The following is a 22,237-nucleotide window of genomic DNA, read 5'->3' as shown; positions in this document are numbered from 1 at the left end:
CCAGGTCGACGCTTTATCCACTGCGCCAGCACAGGTCAGGCCTTTAATGTACTTTAAAACAGATAATGATACTACTGACCAACTACCACTATTTTTTTAATTTTTTTTATTTATTCATTTTTAGAGAGGAGAGAGAGAGGGAGAGAGAGGGAGACAGAGACATAGAGAGAGAAGAGGGGAGGAGCTGGAAGCATCAACTCCCATATGTGCCTTGACCAGGCAAGTCCAGGGTTTTGAACCGGCGACCTCAGCATTTCCAGGTCGACGCTTTATCCACTGCGCCACCACAGGTCAAGGCCAACTACCACTATTAACTTCAAGTTGTTCACACTATCAACCCTAGCCAACAGTATGCAATTTTTGAGTTTTAAATACTCAAGTAGAGGTCCTAAACCTATGGCTGTGGAACAGTTTTTTCTACATGTACATTTTGTAAAGGGCTTATTTAGCATATCCCTGGACATAGTAGGTTCTCTTACAATGTTAATTTCTTTTTTTTTATTATTTTATTTTATTTATTCATTTTAGAGAGGAGAGGGAGAGACAGAGGGAGAGAGAGAGAGGAGAGACAGAGAGAGTGAAGGGAGGAGGAGCTGGAAGCATCAACTCCCATATGTGCCTTGACCAGGCAAGCCCAGGGTTTCGAACCGGCGACCTCAGCATTTCCAGGTCGACGCTTTATCCACTGCGCCACCACAGGTCAGGCAATGTTAATTTCTTTCACCCAGAGCTTCTTTACATAGTACTGAACAACTTGGACAATATGGGAAACTTGTTCAATTGAGAAAATAACAAACTCCACCAATTATGATACCATGACACTCCCCCCAATCTAAAAATTAAATTATGGTGTGGGAAAGGTCTGCAGAAATTCATCTCCAGGATATATAAAAGGATATAATAAGAACTAAAAAAAAATCAACTAATTGGGCCCTAGACAGCTCAGCAGTTAAGAGCATCCTCCTGAAGCAACAGGTTATGGTATGATCCCTGGCAAGGGCACACAGGGGAAGCAACTAACGAACGCACAGCTAAGTAGAACAACAAGTGAATACTCCTCTCTTTACCTCCATCTCTATAGGGGGAAAAAAAAACACCCTTGCCAGATAGCTAGGTTGGCTAGATAGAGCCTTGTCCTGGAGCATGGAGGATGCCAGTTAGATTCCCTGGTCAGGGCACATATAAAAGCAGCTCCTGTTCCTTGCTCTCAAAAACCCCCCCCAAAAAACCCAAAAAATAAACAAAATTGATTAACTGAACTGAAATTAAATTTTTTTACATCCAGTATTCTTACAACCCTAAGAACCCAAGGTAGATTGGAGCATACTCTCTTCTAAAAACTAGCTTAAGGAAAAACATCAAAACTAAGATGATTATTTCTGTAGAAAATGAATCATCATCAAAATAAGAACCAAACCCATTATAAAACATACAACTAGCCTTGCCGGATAGCTCAGTTGGTTACAGCATCGGATTGAAGCACAGAGGTTGACAGTTTAATCCCTGGTCAGGGCACAGAAGGAATAGATTGATGTTCCTGTCTGTCTGCCTCTCTCTCTCCTTTCCTCTCTGGCTAAAATTAATAACAACACACACACACACACACACACACAGACATACAACCAAATACTTTCATGGCTAAAGAATAATATGCTTACACAGACCAAGATAGGCCTCTATAGAAGACCAGTTATTTTTTAAAAAGTGTGTTTATTTAGCCCTGGCCATGTAGCTCAGTCGATAGAGCATCATCCTGAAATGCCAAGGTTGTGGGTTCCATCCCCCATCAGGGCACAACTAAGAATCAATCAATGAATAAGTGGAACAACAAATCAATGTTTCTCTCCTCTCTAAAATTAATAAATTTAAAACAAGTTTAAAGTGTGCTAATTTAGCCTGACCTGTGGTGGCGCAGTGGATAAAGCATCAACCTGGAAACGCTGAGGTTGCTGGTTCAAAACCCTGGGCTTGCCTGGTCAAGGCACATATGGGAGTTGATGCTTCTTGCTCTTCCCCCTTCTCTCTCTCTCTCTCCCCTCTCTATAATGAATAAATAAAATCTTAAAAAAAAAAAGTGTGCTAATTTAAATGAACAGTATTTTATTTTCAGCCAAATATTTACTGAAAGAGTGTGAGCATTACTTTTTTAGAGGGGCTGAGGAAAAACAGATAAGTGAATAGCTTTACTTTAAAAGTAAATTTCTGTTTACTATGGACAAATCAAGTCGTTCTTTAAATGTACAAAAACAAAACATCAGAAACAAACCAGGTATGGCTGGTTTTTTATTTGCTGAACAAACATTTACTTGGTACTATGCTTTGCAAGGCATTGACTTAAGATTTCTCTTTTTTTTTTTTTTAGGGATGGAGCGAGTGAGCAAGAAAGACAGGAAGGGAAAGGGCTGAGAAGCATCTACTCAATATTTGCAGCACTTCAGTTGTTCACTGATTGTTTCTCACATTGCCTTGATTGGGGGAGGGGGGTCCAGCAGAGCCAGTGACCCCTTGCTCAAGCCAATAGCCTTGAGATTTTCAACCTGGGACCTCAGCGTTCCAGGTAGATGCACTATCCACTGTCACCACCAGTCAGTCAGATAAAAGATTTTCAATTCTCTGAAGCATAGGTAAGATTTTCAATTAAATGTACACGTTATCTATTACATTTTTCTTTCATTTGTATCTGAGTGGTTTAGAAAGCACATGAGATATATATTTTTAAGAACTAAAGTTAAATAGCCCTGGCCAGGTAGGTCACTTAGAGAGCTTCATCAGGCTGAGGGTTTGATCCCAGGTCAGGGCACATACGAGAAACAACCATGAATGCATAAATAGATGGAATAACACGTTGTTTCTCTCAAAACAACTTAAAAAGACCCGTGGTGGCGCAGTGGATAAAGCGTCGACCTGGAAATGCTGAGGTCGCCGGTTTGAAACCCTGGGCTTGCCTGGTCAAGGCACATATGGGAGTTGATGCTTCCAGCTCCTTCCCCTGTATCTCTCTCTCCTCTCTCTCTATCTCTCTCTCTCCTCTCTAAAATGAATAAGTTAAAAAAAAATTGTAAAAAAAAACTTAAAAAAACAAAACTCAAGTTAAACAACATAGCCTTGGCTAAGTTGCTCAGTTGGTTAGTGTCATCTAACATGCCAAGGTTTTAGGTTAGTTCTCAGGTGAGGGCACATACAAGAATGAACCAGCCCTGGCCGGTTGGCTCAGCGGTGGAGCGTCGGCCTGGCGTGCAGGAGTCCCGGTTCGATTCCCGGCCAGGGCACACAGGAGAAGCGCCCATCTGCTTCTCCACCCCTCCTCCTCTCCTTCCTCTCTGTCTCTCTCTTCCCCTCCCGCAGCCAAGGCTCCATTGGAGCAAAGTTGGCCCTGGCACTGAGGATGGCTCTGTGGCCTCTGCCTCAGGCGCTAGAATGGTTCTGGTTGCAGCGGAGCAACGCCCCAGATGGGCAGAGCATTGCCCCACAGCGGGCATGCCAGGTGGATCCCCGTAGGGCGCATGTGGGAGTCTGTCTGCCTCCCCGCTTCTCACTTCAGAAAAATACAAAAACAACAAAATAAACCAATGAATGTATAAATAAGTGGAACAAATAAAAGTTTCTATGTCTCTAAAAATCAATCAATAAATTTAAAAAAATTCTTTAAGTAAAATTAAACAACATAACTTTGAAAAGTACTTTTAGGTTATACTGGTATTTGGTAGTAACAACTTCAAACTCCATATTCCAAGTATTCCAAAGTGTCGTTCCTTCAGCCAATCACTACTTTTAACTACATTGTTAGTATTTGAAGTCTGGCAACTAAGACAGGTTCATACCAGCAAAACAACGTACACAAATCCAGTAACCAAGAAATATAAATTATTCTCAAACAAAATATCCAGAGACAATCTGAGATTTAACTGGGATCGGATATTTCAAGCTGTGATGACAATCAGAATGCCACGAAATAAGCATTTTTCCTGATTCCGAAGTCTTTACTTTCTTCATGCAAAATTTATCAAGACGGAGAAAAAATATCCAAAAACCTAACCAGAATTTCCAAATGTTTGAGCATCTACAACCCCTTAATGATGTATTTTTAAATGTTCATTTTAATTTAGAGTAATGCTCTGCCGCCCAAAGATGGCCTGTTGCTAAAAAAGAGTAACACAAACAAGAAAAACAGGAACAGTTCAAAAAGCCCTCCAGATTAAAAAAGAAAAAAAAGGGCGGGAATTTATTTCAAATTTTGGTTAGAAATTAGTATGTACAAATTGCCCTCCAGGGAGCGCTCTGAGACTCGGTTACTAGTCACTGCAGCGGAGAAAGCGGGAAAACGCTCTAACGTAACCGGGAGCAGTGTCGGACTGACCCCTCCGCGGCGATCCCCAAAGGGCACCAAGTCCCGGTCCGACTACGCCGGCCCGCGGCCCGCGGTGCGGGCACACCGGGGCACACCGAGCCGCCCGCGCGCGCCGCCCACGCGCACCCTCGCAGCGCACGCTAACTTCGCGTCCCCCGGACACACTCGGCCCAGACGCAAGCCCTGCGGCCCCAACTTCGCGACTCTCCCTCCAGCGCCCTCCCCTTCCACGGCCTGCAAGCCCGCGGCGGAGGGCCGGCGTCCAGCCCCGCCGCCTAAGAGGCTCGAGGGGGCGCCAAGGAGGGAGGCCCGCGAGCGCGCGGGGAGCGGCAACGGCCAAACGGCCGCCTTTGTGGCTGGTGCCAGGCGTCCTTACCCGGCCGACGGAGGCTCGGCTGCGGCCCGCGGCCCCGGAGCCGAGGACCGGGGTGGGCTCGCGCTCCTCGTCGCTGGAGAAGTCCGGGGGCCCCTTGCTGTTGGCGCCGCCGGCGACCGGCGGCCGGTTGCGCGCCGTGAGGTGCTGCAGGTAGAGCTGCACATACACGTCTTTGCGCTGCTCCCCAGCCGGGAGCGTCACGTTGTTGGCCACCAACTCACTCTTCAACTTCTCCTTCGTCAAGACCGAGGGGTCTTCCAGGAACTCCGGCATCTCGGCGGCGAATCCCCTTCCCCGCAGCCGTCACACCCGCGCTCACGCCGGCGCGCTCGCTCCTCGCCCGGGGTGGGGGGTGGGGGGCGCTGCCGCCTCCGAGCCTCACTGCTCGCACCGGGAGTAGCTCGCCGAGCAAAGGAAAACAACAACAACAAAAAAAAAAACCACCCTCGCACACACAAAGCAAAGCAAAGGCCGGACACAAAAGCCCCTATAGCAGAACTACGGACCAAGTGGAGCCCAGACAGGAGCCCGCCCCAACCCCAGCCCACACACTACAGCCAAGGAGAGCAGACCGCTTCGCCCACGCCCCAAGAACGCGCGCCGCCATTGGCCGGCGGCCGGAGAAAGCGCGGCGCTGATTGGCCCGACGCCTCGCGCGGGTTCCATTAGCCGCGGCGCCCTGCGAGAGGTTGTAGAAACGCAGTTTAAAAGCAGCACGGGCGGGAGCTCCGGCTCCCGGCCCGTTTCTGTTTCCCTTTCTCCACCCTTCCCCTTAGATACTGATAAGGGGACGAGTTGCGCTACGTTTGTGCGCGGCTTCCTCTCCCCCACCGTGCTAAGGAAGAAGCCCTCCTCCCCGGGGTCGGTCGCCAACCCGCTGTGAGGACCCGGGTTGGGCCTTTTCATCTTACCGAGGAGCAGCCGCAGCCTTTCCTACCCAACCTCTAGCCTTGAAAGGAAGGAAAAGAAGCGAGGCGTGTTTGCAGACGCTCATCGTCTTTGATTTTATTTACTTTTCGAGTAAATTTAAAACAAACGCCTTCACATCTCAGCTTGCAAACGATTCTTTTGTTCCCGAAATTCAGGAAAAGCCAGACCTCGACTGCTGGGCACTTCAACTGCCCTTGAATTTGTGACAAAATCGTATAGTCAAATAATCCCGTATGCTTCTTACCATAAAGATCCTTGGGCATTTCTAAATGATTACCTTTAACAATTGGGACTCAACTGCTTTTTTGTTGAGAGCTATCTCTGAGTTAGATCCCTCCATCTGTATATTCTCATCACTTAATCAAACCTAATGTTTAATAATACAACAAAATAGAAGCAAACATTTAACGCTTTAATGGGCAACTTAAGTCAACTGAGGTAGGTACATACTGGATTTTAGTCAAGAATCCCCGTGACCTATATAATAAAGCCAGGAACCCTAATCAAACCCACATTGCTGATTCAAATTAAATTCTAGTAGGGCCTCAGAAATTTGCTACAATTAATGTCTTTCAGAAAACTACCGCAGATGGCAAATATCTATTTGTATGCCTTACGAATTTATATGTTTCACAAGGCTTTCTTCCAAGAAAGGAAAGAAGCTGACCTTGGGTTTTAGGGTGTCTTAATCATTTCCCCAGATTCTGATCTACCTACTTTATACGCTACTTAAAAATGATTTTTAAACGTTTATCTGTTTTCTGCATGGTTGTTTAAGTTCGAGTAAATTTAAAACAAACGACTTCACTAAAAACCTTTCCTGTGAATTAAGCCATTTTTATTTTGTTCACATGGAGAAGATGTTTTTGTTTTGTTTTTTTCCTTTTTAAAGAAGGTTTTTTTAATGATGTGTTGCTTTCCTAGAAGCAATTTAATATTTTAATTCTTTTATAAAAGCCTCAATATTTGTATGCATTTAATTGATAGTATTTACCTCAGTAATACAAATTAACAATTGTATTTTAATTAGCAGACTTCGCTGAACACATAGGCAAGTATATTTACCTTCAGAGGACTGAGCTGAGTGGCAAAGGACCACACTTTGGCAGTGCGAGTGACCCCATAAGTGTAGTTAATGCAGGTGGGATGGTCCCAACCTGCCTTTTGCCTGCCACAGTTCAGTTACTTCTTCCAGTATAGTCTTAAATTATAAAGGGCAGAGTAACAAGGTCCTGAGCATAAGCTCTGCAAGTTATCCTGCTAAATTGTTACCTCCACAGTTACAAGAGTTTGGCTCCAGCTTAACTATCCTAATAGTTTTTAAGTGGTAGGTTTTACTACTGTAACTGAAAAGGGTCAGAGTTTCCAGGGCTAGATTTGATCTCACTGGGTCTCCCGGTTCTTGTGGACTGAGGATACCTGGGCAGGTAGATCCTGAAGTGGATCCTCAGAGGAAGTGGCATTACTGACACTCAAGGATAATGTTCTACCTTAATTTAATGGGAGTAGAGTACAATGCTGGAGTCACAAAGCCACCTGACAGAATCACCCAGGGATACTACACTGGAACTCTTGCTTTTTTCACAAAGCCTTTGCACCAGAAATTTTCCAGGCAATGTAATCTTTAGAGGCAATATTCATCTTACTTTTACCACAAGCAAAACAACAAAAAACCCGTTGCATCTGAAAGTTGTCTTAAATAGACACAATACTATGGACTATAGGCCAACATTAAAGATAACTCACAAAGAACTGCATTCTGGATGCCTGAAATAAATGTTCCCTGAGCAAAACATCATTTTCATTCCCTTTCATTGACTATCTCTCCTTTTCTTTTCAGGGGACACTATCAACAGGAGGTTACTTGCAGATTCTACATTTCTCAGGATACATGGTTGACGTCATAAACTATGAAATAAATTGCCTAAGTATGGACCTGGAACTCTAAGGTTGCTGGTTTGAAACCCTGGGCTTGCCAGGTCAAGGCAAATATAGGAGTTGATGCTTCCTGCCCCTCCCCCTTCTTTCTCTTTCTCTCCTTCTCTTCTCTCTGAAATGAATAAATTCTTTAAAAAAATAAATATTAAAAAAAATAAATAGATTGCCTTACTACATTATCCACAAACTCATGAGTTATCAGAGAAAGACTTGTTATCATCCTAGATGCATCCAGATATATCCCTATCACCACTATTTTTAGTGATGAAGTTAATTTTTGCTTTTGACTCTGCAGTAGAACTCCAAAGTAGAGGCTATTTTTTCTCCTACTCTGTGTACCTTAAGGCCAAGAGTTTGGATCAATAGTTTGAGTGGCCTCTTTGTTTCTGATTACTACTTCCAAACTATTTCTTCTCTTTCCTCCTTCAGGAACGTTTGAACTTCATATTATCTAAGTCATCCTCTACCATCTTTACTGCTATCATTTACCAACCTCCTGGCCAGTCTCCCTCAGAAAGTATAGATAGTTGCTCCTTGCTTTGGTTTTCCTCACCATCCTTCTTACCTCCATTCTGTGTGAATTCAACATTCTTACAGATAACCCATACAACACCAACACTTAGCCTCTTAGATGTTGGACCTCTTCATCTCCAAAACTTATCCCTCTATCCATCACATCTATTCCCTCCAGGGGAAAGAATCAGAACTTTGTTATCAATTACTGTTTCACGTTTGAAATCTCAATTTCAGCTATCCCAGTTGTCAAGCACTGTCCTTTTTCTCTTGGTTCATTCATTGTACTCTCATTGACCTAAATTAAACCTCCAATCTATGAATACCATCACTTTAAAAAATAATCTATTATCTTGCTTCTGCCATCATAGCATCATTTCCAACTCACCTGACTTAGATTCCCTGATTGATTTTTTAAAAATGTTTACTTAACTTTAGCAAGAGAGGAATGGAGAGAGAGACACAGGAACACCAATCTGTTCCTGTAAGTGTCCTGACCAGGGATCCAACCAGCAACTTCTGCACTTTAGAATGATGCATTAACCAAGCTAACTATCTTGCCAGCGTCTGTTTGATTTTGTAGTAAGTCTTTTACAAATTGTTTCAATTCTCTTATCCTAGTGTCTGTATCTTTCTTACTTGGAAGAACATTAACCCTGCTTGGCCTGAACCCTGCTGGAACAAACTTCCTCATTGTTTGCAACAAGTAGCAAATATTACTGAAGAAAAATCATACAATAAAGCCAACTGGTTTTAATTTATGACATCAGATCTCTTAGGGGCCCTCAACACTGGCTGGAAAAGTTACTCATCTGGGTTAACCATATTCACACCTTCACTTCTCTTTGCAAATCACTCACATCCCTCCCCCCCCCCCCCATTTTCAACTGGTGAGCTTGCCTCATACTTGAGAAAATAGAAACCATCTGTGGGAAATGCTTCAATTTCAAATGGTCAAATCTGCACTCATTTTCTCTTGCATCTTTCTTGTTTTCATGGAAGAGGTTTCCCTCTATCCCAGTGATTTTCTTTTTTTTTTTTTTTTTTTATCCCAGTGATTTTCAACCTGTGTGCTGCAAGAATTTTTAAGACATGCAGGCCATATATATATATTTTTTTTTTTTTAATTTAATTTGTATTTTTCTGAAGTGAGAAGCAAGGAGGCAGAGAGACAGACACCCGGCATGCCCACTAGGGGTGATGCTCTGCCCATCTGGAGCGTTGCTCTGTTGCAACTAGAGCTATTTGTAGCCCCTAAGGCGGAGGCCATGGAGTCATCCTCAGCGCCTGGGTCAACTTTGCTCTAATGGAGCCTTGGCTGCAGGAGGGGAAGAAAGAGAGAGAGAGAAACAGAGGGGAGGGGAAGCAGATGGGCGCTTCTCCTGTGTGCTCTGGCCGGAAATAGAACCTGGGACTTCCACACGCCAGACCAATGCTCTACCACTGAACAAACCAGCCAGGGTCCAGCCTGAGTATTTAAACAAGAACACTGACTTATTTTCCCTTAGATTATCAAAACAATAATAATAACAGCCAGAAAAGAAATGGCAGCAGCCAACACAATAGCCATCCAGTGTGAATGAATCAAAATTATACCTGTTCTGTCAGATTGTCAAAAAATAGATTTTTGGGTGTGTACTGCAGAATGTTAGCAATTAGTTTATGTGTGCATGAGATGAAAAAGGTTAAAAATCGCTATTCTATCAGAGTGAATTCCACCACTTATACTCAGGATCTCATCCTTCTTTCTTAAGAATTTGATTCAGTCATCACCTATGAAATTGCTGAATAAAAAATAAGAAGATTGGCATTTTATTTTGTGTTACATTCATTCAATATAACATTTAAAAAATTATATAAAACCTTGACAGATAGTGGAAAGATTTCTTGGCTGGAGTCACAAAGCCACCTGTGAAGCCATAGCTTAAAAAAATGTTGATGTAATTACTTTTTGTTTTTTCTTTTTTTTTTTTTCCGAAGCTGGAAATGGGGAGGCAGTCAGACAGACTCCTGCATGTGCCCGACCGGGATCCACCCAGCATGCCCACCAAGGGGCAATGCTCTGCCCCTCTGGGGCATCGCTCTGTTGCATCCAGAGCCATTCTAGCGCCTGAGGCAGAGGTAACGGAGCCATCCTCAGCCCCCGGGCCATCTTTGCTCCAATGGAGCCTCGGCTGCAGGAGGGGAAGAGAGAGACAGAGAGGAAGGAGAGGGGAGGGGGTGGAGAATCTCCTGTATGCCCTGGCCGGGAATTGAACCCGGGACTCCTGCATGCCAGGCCGACACTCTACCACTGAGCCAACCGGCCAGGGTAGATGTAATTACTTTTTCAGTAAACTTCCAAAAAAATTTTTTTTCTAATCACTTGGATAACTGCCTCCATTTTCCTTTTCTTTTTAAAATTTTTTTTAAATTTTATTCATTTTAGAGAGGAGAGAGAAAGGGAGAGAGAGAGACAGAGAGGTAGAGAGAGAGGAGAGAGAGAAAGAGAGAGAAGGGGGAGAAACTGGAAGCATCAACTCCCATATGTGCCTTGATCAGGCAAGCCCAGGGTTTCAAACCAGCGACCTCAGCATTTCCAGGTCGACGCTTTATCCACTGCGCCACCACAGGTCAGGTTCCATTTTCCTTCTTGAGGTTCTTTTTTTTCCTTATTCAGCAAGAGGAGGGGAGGTAGGGCGACAGACTTCCACTCTTGAATGCACTCAGACTGGGAACCATCCGGCAAGCCCACCAGGGGGTGACGCTCTGCCCATTTCTGGTGTTGTACAGATACTCAGCAACTGAGCTCCTCTTAGCGCAGGGGTCAGGAACCTTTTTGGCTGAGAGAGCCATGAACGCCACATTTTTTTTTTTTATGTGCCTTGACCCCGGGCCTTCAGCAGACCAAGTAACCCCTTGCTGGAGCCAACCAGATGAGCCCTTGCTCAAGCTGGCAACCTTGAGGTCTCGAACCTGGGTTTTCCGCATCCCAGTCCGACGCTCTATCCACTGTGCCACCGCCTGGTCAGGCGAACACCACATATTTTAAAATGTAATTCCGTGAGAGCCATACATACCCGTGTATTTACGCATTATCCAATAAAAATTTGGTGTTGTCCCGGAGGACAGCTGTGATTGGCTCCAGCCACCCGCAACCATGAACATGAGTGGTAGGAAATGAATGAATTGTAATACATGAGAATGTTTTATATTTTTAATGTTATTATTTTTTTAATTAAAGATTTGTCTGCAAGCCAGATGCAGCCATCAAAAGAGCCACATCTGGCTCACGAGCCATAGCAACCCCTGTAGCCCACGATAGTGCCTGAGGTGGAAGCCGTGGAGCCATCCTCAGTGCCTGGAGTCAACTCGCCTGGAGCCATGGCTGCAGGAGGAAAAGAGAGAGAGAGAGGCGAGAGGGCGAAGGGTGGAGAAGCAGATGGGCACTTCTTCTGTGTACCCTGACTGGGAATCAAACCCGGGACATCCGCCTGACCTGTGGTGGCGCAGTGGATAAAGTGTTGACCTGGAAATGCTGAGGTTGCCAGTTCAAAACCCTGGGCTTGCCTGGTCAAGGCACATATGGGAGTTGATGCTTCCAGCTCCTCCCCCATTCTCTCTCTCTGTCTCTCCTCTCTCTCCCTCTCTGTCTCTCTCCTCTCTAAAAATGAATAAATAAATAAAAAAAAAAACAAAAAAAACCCCCCGGGACATCCACGTACCAAACCAACACTCTAACACTGAGCTTACTGGCCAGGGCCTTGAAATTCTTAATACTATTAATGTACAGCTGACTTTTTTGTTTTTCATTAACAAAACATTGCATATAAGAGGGAGAGGGTTGGGGGAGAGTAGGGGCACAAAGAAAACCAGTTAGAAGGTGACAAAAAACAATTGGACTTCGAGTGATGGGAATGCAGCATAAGCAAATGGCAAAATAACCTAGAGCTGTTTTCTCTGAACATATGTACCCTGATTTATCAATGCCACCCCATTAAAATTAATTAAAAAAAAAAAACAAAAAAAAAAACAAACAGGCCCTGGCCGGTTGGCTCAGCGGTAGAGCGTCGGCCTGGTGTGCGGGGGACCCGGGTTCGATTCCCGGCCAGGGCACAGAGGAGAAGCGCCTATTTGCTTCTCCACCCCCACCTTCTCCTTCCTCTCTGTCTCTCTCTTCCCCTCCCGCAGCCGGGGCTCCATTGGAGCAAGGATGGCCCAGGCACTGGGGATGGCTCCTTGGCCTCTGCCCCAGGCGCTGGAGTGGCTCTGGTCGCGGCAGAGCGACGCCCCGGAGGGGTAGAGCATCGCCCCCTGGTGGGCAGAGCATCGCCCCTGGTGGGCGTGCCGGGTGGATCCCGGTTGGGCGCATGTGGGAGTCTGTCTGACTGTCTCTCCCCGTTTCCAGCTTCAGAAAAAAAAAAAAAAAAAAAAAATCCATTGCATATAAAAGTAACATTTTTGTTTGACATAAGACTGAGTTTTGAATTTAAGGATGTCATCTCAAACAGAGCAAATGACGAAATACTACATGGTCATAAAAATCATGTTCTTAAAAAATTTTAATGCAAATGTTTACAATACAGCAATAAGTAAAAAAATAGAAAAAATAGAGAAACATAAAAGGGTCTGATCTTCGTTCTATAAAGAACTAAAGCATGTATAGTTAAAAATATATACAAAGAGCCTGACCTTCTGTCCTCACTCTCTCTCTGTCTCTCCCTCTCCTCTCTAAAATGAAAAAAAAAAAAAAAAAAAAAAAAAAAAAAAATATATATATATATATATATACACACACACACACACACACACACACACACAAAGAAAAAAAACAAAATGAATATGGAACAAAATATGTGTAGTAATTTCCTCTAGGTGTTGGGGCACAGGTGATTCTTATTTTCTTCCTTATGTATTTCTATATTTCCCAAGATTTCTGCAATGAACACATGACTTTATAACCAACTACTTTTCTTTCTGAAACAGTGTGAGAAATCAGGGAATCAATCTGTCAGTTTTTCATTTCAAAGGCTCCATTTCATCAGTTGATTTAGAGAATGTCAATCTTAGGCAACTGATTAAAAAATAATCTCAAAAAAGAAAGCTAGCTTACTAAACAGATGAAATAAATGCTCAAAGTATTCTGTACTAGTGGGAGAATAAATGGTAGGCTGGAAAATTTTTGGTGAAATAGAACAAAATCACAGACAACTATTGTCAGGGTTTGGTAATTCAAACATGGATCTATTGCAGAGCCTTTTCCCTCACATCATTCCTATATAATGACTGTAGAAATTTAAGTTAAAATGAAGTGTTGGGTTTTAGATCATTTCACATTTATAGCAAGTCAGCAAATCAGCCATTCTGAGAAATTACAGACAGGCCAGTCTTGGGAAAGAAGCAGGAACCTGTGAAGTAATAGTTGTAGAGCTATAGCAGTATGAATAATGGTATGTATATAAACTGCTTCACAACTTTATGTATTTTATCTGATTTGATTTTCTTAGCAACCCTGTGAGTGAAGTGGGAACTCCAGTCTGGCCACAGTATAGGCCAGTGTTTCTCAAACATTAGCTGCATCAAAATCACTTTGAAGGCCTGGTTAAAATTCAGGTTGCTAGCCCCATCCCCAAAGTTTTCTGAGCCTGTAGGTTGGGTGGGGCCTGAACATTTGCAGTCCTTATTGTTCCCAGGATGGAGAAACAGCTCTAGGCCATTTTTACATTCTTTGTAAAGCCTCAGCCAACCATTTCACATTCTTGAATAATAGCTCAGCATTGCCCTCAAAATACAATCTAGACTAGTTAGAATGGGCACACAAGGTCCTGAGTGATCTGAACTCCTGTTTACCTCTACAGCTTTCTTTTTCTTCCCTGACAGCCACACTGGGGAACACGCCAAAAAAGCTGTATCAGTTTGCTAGGGCTGCCATCACAAAATGATTACCAATGTACTACAACCTGCTGGGTCTGCCTCACAAGACTGTGATTTTGTGCGAATGAGATAACATGTGTGGTCCAAGCTGAGACCAAGTAAGTATTGTTGCAGATATAAGCTGTACATGCAAAGGTTGCCAGGGGGAGGAAAGAACATAACTTTTGTTATTGTCCCCCTAAAATTCATATATGTTGCCTGGCCTGTGGTGGCGCAGTGGATAAACCTTCGGCCTGGAATGCCAAGGTTGCTAGTTCGAAACCCTGGGCTGCCCTGGCCAAGGCACATACAACAAGCGAGCAATGAACAACTAACATGAAGCACCTATGAGTTGATACTTCCCAATCCATGCTCCTCTTTCTCTCCTGTCTCTGTAAAATCAATAAATAAAGTATTTAAAAAAAATTCATATATGTTGAAGTCCTAACCCCTAATACCTCAAAATGGGACTGTATTTGGAGATGAGGCCTTTTAAAAGGTGATTAAATTAAAATGAGGGCATTAGAGTGGGACCTAACCTAATCTCACTGGTGTCCTTACACACAGAGAGACACCAGGGATGTGCCAGTACAGGAAAAGACTATGCGAGGTGTTGGGCAAATAAGTTTGTAAAATTTGTGTTGAGTTTGCTCAATTTATTGTTAAAAATTGCGTTGCTCACATGAATGGTGCTGCCCAGGTGAAACAACTAATTACCTTCCTGCTTGGGAAGGGCCATTGTTATGCTAATATTGGCTAGAGGAGAAGTTTTTGGCGCCAAAGAAGTTTTAAAAAGGAGGGTAATGCTTGACCAGGTGGTGGCGCAGTGGATAGAGCGTTGGACTGGGATGCAGAAGGACCGAGGTTTGAGACCTTGAGGTCGCCAGCTTGAGGGGGGGGGGGCTCATCTGGTTTGAGCAAAAGCTCACCAGCTTGGACCCAAGGTCGCTGGCTCTAGCAAGGGGTTACTTGGTCTGCTGAAGGCCCATGATCAGGGCACATATGAGAAAGCAATCAATGAACAACTAAGGTCTCACAACAAAAAACTGATGATTGATGCTTCTCATCTCTCACCATCCCTGTATATCCCTCTCTCTGACTCTCTCTCTGTCCTTGTAAAAAATAAATAAATAAAATAAAAAATAAAAAGGAGGGTGCTGAAGGAGAGGAAGAGGGAAGCCAAGATGTCAGGGTGCTGAGGAAGCAGCAAGTTGTGCAGAGAGAGAGGTGTGCAGATGGGGAACCAGAGGTGACTGAGACTGGTGGGGGTCTCTGATTCTAGGAAAAACCAGATGAGTCAGTGGCTTTGGGAGCCCTGAATGTTGGTTGCGAGGCTAGAATAAAGGAGTGGCCTATCAACTTTTGGCTCCACTGTTTCTTTACCATCTGCCCGAATCTAATGGGAACCTACATGTGAATGGCCACAATGGCAGAGGCTACTGGCCATACACAAGGACACCCTGAAAAGGTGGCCATCGCTAAGTCAAAGACAGGTTTCAGAAAAATCAAGCTCTGCTGTCACCTTGATCTAGCCTCTAAAAGTGTGAAAATAAATTTCTGTTGTTTAAGTCCCCCAGTCGGTGGTATTTTGTCATAACAGCCCTAGCAAAATAATTTAAACCTCTACTTTTGTAGTTGAAGAAATCAGATCCCAGGGCTATTAAGCAACAAGTGATTGACTCATGGAAGGCATTCAAATATGTCCATTGGTTAAACAAATGCTTTAAAAATCACATAGCAAATTTTTCATTATTTTTCAAGATCCTGCTTAATGAGGCCTTCTTGAACTATCCACAGCAGAGTTAGTGTCTGTATTTTAGCACCGTCACACTACCCTGTTCATGCTACTTTCATGACACTTACCCAATGCATTTGGTTACTTAAAATATCTGTTTCCTGTTGCTCAAAAAAAACCCAGAGACCCATTTTTGCTCAGTGCATCTTTTTCCTCGGTGCTTTAGCACAGTATCAGGCTCATCATACTTTGTGGGCCATAAGTATTTGTTGAAATGGATCACCTCATCTCAATCCAACCAAATAAGGGAAGGAAGAACAAAGTACACAAAGTGAAAATACAGGGTCTAACTATACTGCTATATTAAATTGAATCCTTAGCAATTAATGTTTGATATTTACAAAACACTAAATAGAAAAACTCATGGACTTTAAGAGAACATATCAAATAAAAAACTAAAGTATTAACTTCTCACAGTCTTGCTATTCAATTTTTGTACAACAAATAGTTGACACATGCCTGTAAGGAACTATGTTGTATTAGCGTACAAAGGCGAATGAGTAAGCTATGCTCCCTGCTATTAAAAAGATTAATACAGTAATTTAAAGTGGTTATCTGACTTGTCACTACTCGCATGAAATAGTGAAAACATAGATGGTGAATTGGTATCTCACTGAAGTCCAACAACTTCTAGCATGTTTTTTCAACAGTTTATTTCCACCTTTATTATAAAACCTTCAGTAAAAAGGGGGCTCTGGAATCAGTCACCTGAATTATAATCTTGGGTGACCCTTGGTAGGTCACTATTCCGCTGCGTGCCACAGTTTCATCTGTAAAAGTGGGATATTAATCACATGTTGTAAGGTTGTTTACAGTGCCTGACACACCGACTACAAAATGTAAACTATTATAATACTCAAAATTAGAAATTATACTAATTTTTTCTTGCTTTCAAAAAGCATTACCGGTCTAAAACCATTTTTAGAAAAACATTTTGCACAGTATATTGTACATATCCGGTATAGGACCAAAATGGACTGATTTGCCCATTAATGTACAATAAAAGTCCTTATTTTTATGCATTCTGCACGTTGTTACAGAAAACTAACCTTGCAAAGTGAAACAGTACAAAAAACATCAGCTTTAAGGCTCTGCGATGTGCAGTGAGCCTTGTCTTTTTACAGATTAAGGATCACTAGGATAACATTTGAATGACGAAGGTTTAATTCTAACTAACGATAGTTTTAAAAAATGGCGGGAGTACCCTAGGTTTATAAGAAGCTAGTGGTTGTTGGGGGCGGGGAGAAAAAAAAAAGTGCCATGACCCCGACGTGATTCGAACACGCAGCCTTCTGATCTGGAGTCAGACGCGCTACCGTTGCGCCACGAGGTCCTGCTGGGTTAAGGCTCGCGCAGTTTCTTAGGACTCCAGTAACATGGCGTCTTTTCCGGGTACTTTCACTTTCCCTTCTATTCTTTCCTGGCCTCTCTTCACAAAGTATAGGTCGGAGGTGGAGATTGACACCTTCACCACCAAGATTGTCCTGACAGCTAGCCCTCTACCTACGTTGGGAAGGAACTAACAGAGGCCAGAGAACGGAGTTTCCGTTCAGTCCAGTCCCCACGTTCGGAGGAAATCCGTCCTTCCTCTTCTTCAGCGAGCGATTTCCGTTTCTTACTCTCCGCTTTAGGGGCGGAGACTCCACCCTCTCTCCCCTCCCCCTACAGGTTCGTAGCGCTGAGTTCGTGACCTCCTTCTAGTTGGAATTTGGCGGGGCGCCACTGCGCACGCGCAGGCCTTTGCCAGCCAGTAGCTGGAAACCAGCCCGGGGGCCCTGCGAATGTGTTCTTCCTCCCTCGCTTCTCGTTCCGTCAAAAATTTAAAGCGATGACTCTCAATGTAGGCACTTATTTCGTGGTGAGCTTTAAGATCGAAAGTCCTTTTGAAAAGACACATACAAAAATTAGTATATTGTATTTGTCAGCAATGTCACTCAGTTGAATTACAACGAAAAAAATAGAGAGCTGTTAAGTAAAAGGAACAACCTCCCCGTCGGGGAATTGAACCCCGGTCTCCCGCGTGACAGGCGGGGATACTAACCACTATACTAACGAGGAGCTGGTGTCAGCCGTTGACACTAGTGCCTCTTCAAAGAAAAGAAAGTGCCTCTTCAAAGAAAAGAAAGGTTTCTCTGCCTCCCCTCCCCCCCTTCCCAGTTTTCTTATTCGTCCCTTCCTCATTATCTCCCCTTCTGCCTGCCACCCGGAAGAGTGGAAACTCAGACACTTGATTCTCTGATCTGCAAATTGTTCTCTCTCGGTACCTTGGACTCTTCGGTGAAAAGAGTTAGCAAATGGTTTAGAATAAATGAAACAAAATGCGCTTCCAATTTTAGAGGTGGTGTATTGTTGAAATAATTTCCCGGGCTCTCTATGTTTTTCGGATAATTTAGGCTTCTGGCGGGAGAATTGAAGCCGAGCTTTACTTGCACAAATTTACATTTTCATTCTGAAGTCGAAGTTCAAGGATATCTTCTGGTTGCCAGATGTCCGGAGCTGCGCGGGTTGTCCCACGGTATAGCGCCTCTTCAAACAATTTGTAAGCTTTTGTGACACAAAGGGGCTCACGTATTTGAACAGCTGAAGCCAAATGAAATTTTAGTCGATTTTTCCTGTATTTCCGTCTCTTTCCTGAGATGTCTACAGTTACTTGAGAATGACAAATAAACACGTAAGTTGTTAAATAATGATACAGTAAAATAATTTAACACAAGAATATTCCATTGATTAAACGTAGGGTTAGAAAAAATGAACTAATAGAATAATTTGTATCATCCTGGGCCTTTTCATAAACAGTAGCAAGCCTCTTGTCAGGGGGATCAGCAGGGACTCACATAAGTATAAACTTTTGATATCTCTAAATAAATAAATTCAGAGTCACAAACTGAGATGATTGAAAGTTTCCGTGATAGGAAAACTTGTGCCCTAAGCAACCCACCCCTTGTAGTGTACTATGAATTAATATATTTTTATAGATCATAGGTTACATGGTATTTTCCTTCAAATATTTTTTTAATGCTGATATTAAAATAAGGCAATTAAAAAAATAAGGCAATTTTTGAGGCCTGCTTTGGCGTATTTTCACTCTTATATACACTAAAAGCCTCAATAAAATTCAGTATCTTGGAGTCGCTTTTTACTTCTGACCCTCCAATAACTCGTGAGTTCCAAAGGACACTGTAATAACTATGACGATGTTCTTTTCCTGGTAAGATTGAAGAGACAGAAAGGGACTTGCCCCAGGTTTCTCTGCTGTCAAAGCCAGGGCAGTGGGAACCTGGGTCTCCTACACTGCCTGTGTGTCCCATGACTTTGAATGCCCCCGCTCCTGCCCCGCTGCCTCTGGGCACCCCCAAGTTCCACGCTTGAGTAGAAGAGACTTCGCTCCATCTTTGTCCCTTCAGAAGAGACACCATCCTTTCCACCTAAGCTCTGGTAAAGCTATTATCATTGTTCATACATGTGTTTTCTCTGGTTTTCATTCCTACCTAGGGAAGTGAAGAAGCAGTCTGAGTCAGCAGAGATCATGGATCAGGAAACTCAGCACCTGCTGTCTGTCTTCCTAAAATGGAAAGGAAATGAGTTATTAACCCGAACAGGGTGAGGGAGATGAGAGATTCCTTACTGTCAGCACTGGGAGAAAGTAAAGGTTAAAATCTGACTGGCACTGCAGAGAGCACAGAACTCTCTTTGGAAGTAAATAGCATGATGGCAATTGATATTGTTGAATGTTTCAAATCTTGCTCCACCTACATAACCGTTTGTATAGCTTATCACAGCTTGCAAAACCATTTCTATTCATTTCATTTCCTCAACAGCCCTTTGAGGTCAATAGGACAAGTGTTTTTTTTTATTACTATTTTTATTGGTGGATAAAGAGAATTTTGGGTAGATTCATACAGGTAGGAATTAGAGGCCAGGAATCACTCAAGCCACATACACATATATATGTGTTATGAAGAGAAAAACTTTATTACTAGTATCAACACATATGTTATACTTGTTCCTGCATTAATATTTATTAATCTTTAATATGTAGCAGGCACTAAAGTTGTTCGTTTCACTGTTGAGCCTACAATATGCCAGACATTGTTTTAGATGTATGGGCGGTTTTAATGGATGAATTTTGTTCTAGTGGAGCTTATATTCTAACAGAAGGAAGATAGACAATAAACAATGGGATAATAAATATGTTAGATGGTGACAAGAGAGGACATGGAAAGAAATGGCACGCTAAGGGGATTTGGAGAGTGGCAAGTTAAGCAGAATGTTCAAAGTAGGACCCATTTTAAGAAGGCAACATTTGAAGAGACCTGAAGGAAGGGAAGCATGGAGCTGTACAGCTGCGCGGGAGGAGTGAGGAGACCCGAAGGAAGGGAGGCATGGAGCTGTACAGCTGCGTGGGAGGCGTGAGGAGACCCGAAGGAAGGGAGGCATGGAGCTGTACAGCTGCGTGGGAGGCGTGAGGAGACCCGAAGGAAGGGAGGCATGGAGCTGTACAGCTGCGTGGGAGGCGTGAGGAGACCCGAAGGAAGGGAGGCATGGAGCTGTACAGCTGCGTGGGAGGCGTGAGGAGACCCGAAGGAAGGGAGGCATGGAGCTGTACAGCTGCGTGGGAGGCGTGAGGAGACCCGAAGGAAGGGAGGCATGGAGCTGTACAGCTGCGTGGGAGGCGTGAGGAGACCCGAAGGAAGGGAGGCATGGAGCTGTACAGCTGCGTGGGAGGAGTGAGGAGACCCGAAGGAAGGGAGGCATGGAGCTGTACAGCTGTGTGGGAGGCCTGTAAGGCCCCCAGGGATTCTCAAACTTTTTGAAATCAGGATGCATTTAAAATCCTACAAATAATTGTAGGCGCACTATATACAAATTTCTGAGAAATATGTTATAATAATTAAGTAAAATATTAAAGAAAAAAAAATAAAGTCCAAGCGTGCTTTTATGGTAAATAAATGAAATAAATATGACAAAATTAAATTCTGACATTAAAAAACATTTTTATGTTACATTTTTTGAGTTATGCTTTTTAGAATTCATTAAAAAGAGAAGTTAAAAAATAAAAAACTGACAAAAAAGTTTTCTTTTTATATATATAGATACATTCTTAGTAAGATTTAGTAAATTCGGCAGGTCCTAGCGCAAATGTGTTAAGTTTTTTCATTCTTGTGTTTATGAGAACATGAGCCTGATGTCTCCTAGCGATTTCTTCAATGTTTGGGCATATATTTGAAAGGCAAACTCTCATTTCCTCATCAATACATTGAAGAATTCCTCTCTTTTTACTCTTAATTGTGTTGAGTGCAGAAAACCCCCACCATACATATCATCTTAACTTGACACCAAACAAAGGATAGAAGCAACTTGCCTCCAGTCTTTCCGGGGAACATGGGGGGTAGTGTAAACAATCCAGCACCACAGCTTGACAGCCTTTTGCAACCTAATCAGGCAAGTGAGGTGGGAGCTTGGGCGGACTGTCAGCTTCCAGCCAATTCCTCACACTTCTGTCCCCCAAATATCTAAACTCCAAAAACCCTGTTGATTTTTTGGTCTCCAATAGGCACATATTTCTCTGGAATACCATAGGGTGCACCTGGAAATCTTCTAGGGTGCACCACTGCACCCTGGCGCACACTTTGAGAACCACTGCCTTAGAGGTGCGCCTAAAAGACTTTGGCTTTTATTCTGAGAGGAAAGAGGGAGCTACTATAGAATTTTGAACAAAGAAGTGACATGGTCTGATACGTGTTTTGAAGGGTTTTTGACTCTTGGTTAAGAGTAGACTGTAGGGGGCCAGAGCAGAAGCAGGGAGACGAAAGAGGTCCACTGCAATATCTACATGGGAGATGATGGCGGTCCAGTCTAAAGTGTGTGTGGTGGAGAATGTCAGAGGTGCTGATGATATATTTTGAGGGTAGAGCTAATGGAATTTTCTTTTTACTTATTTTTGTGTGTGACAGAGACAGAGACAGATAGGAACAGACAGGCAAGCAGGGAGAGAGTTGAGAAGCGTCAATTCTTTGTTGCAGCACCTTCGTTATTCATTGGTTTCTTTCTCATATGTGCCTTAAGTATGGGTGGGAGGGTACAGTAGAGCAAGTGACCCCTTGCTCAAGTCAGCAACCTTGGGCTTCAAGCCAGTGACCTTTGGGCTTAAGCCAGTGACCTTTGGGCTCAAGCTAGCGACCATGGGGTCATGTCTATGATCCCATACTCAAGCCAGTGACTGCACTCAAGTTTGATGAGCCTGCACTCAACTCGGCGACCCCAGTGTTTCAAACCTGGGACTTCTGTGTCCCAGGCGACATTCTATCCACTGTGCCTCTGCCTGGTCAGGCTGGAATTTTCTGACATAGTGAATGTGAGGGATGAGTAAAAGAGGAATCAAAGATGCTTCTAAAAATTTTGACCTGAGCCATTGTAGGGATCGAATTGCCATCACATGAAGTAG

General features: G+C 43.4%; 1 protein-coding gene and 2 non-coding genes across 7 annotated transcripts in view; all 3 read right to left on the bottom strand.

Annotated features, from left to right (window-relative positions):
* TMPO (thymopoietin) overlaps positions 1 to 5,407 on the bottom strand; it is a 36,726-nt gene extending 31,319 nt beyond the window's left edge. For 2 of the 5 annotated variants that reach the window (XM_066262119.1, XM_066262128.1), the window contains exon 1: positions 4,725 to 5,309. In XM_066262119.1, coding sequence (XP_066118216.1) covers positions 4,725 to 4,997 — 273 coding nt within the window. In that variant the 5' untranslated portion in view covers positions 4,998 to 5,309. Of the gene's footprint in view, positions 1 to 4,724 lie in introns of all 5 variants that reach the window. The other 3 variants (XM_066262110.1, XM_066262137.1, XM_066262146.1) reach the window with 3 other exon arrangements.
* An 11,646-nt stretch (positions 5,408 to 17,053) lies between these two features.
* Positions 17,054 to 17,125, bottom strand: TRNAW-CCA (transfer RNA tryptophan (anticodon CCA)). The gene has a single exon. It is a non-coding gene; the product is annotated as a tRNA-Trp (tRNA).
* Positions 17,126 to 17,778: 653 nt separating this feature from the next.
* TRNAD-GUC (transfer RNA aspartic acid (anticodon GUC)) lies at positions 17,779 to 17,850 on the bottom strand. Its single transcript has one exon. It is a non-coding gene; the product is annotated as a tRNA-Asp (tRNA).
* Between the last annotated feature and the right edge of the window lie 4,387 nt (positions 17,851 to 22,237).

The sequence above is a fragment of the Saccopteryx bilineata genome, chromosome 1 (genome assembly GCF_036850765.1).
Source record: "Saccopteryx bilineata isolate mSacBil1 chromosome 1, mSacBil1_pri_phased_curated, whole genome shotgun sequence".
Taxonomy (NCBI): Eukaryota; Metazoa; Chordata; class Mammalia; order Chiroptera; family Emballonuridae; genus Saccopteryx; species Saccopteryx bilineata.
This window is presented reverse-complemented; position numbering and strand designations above follow the sequence as displayed.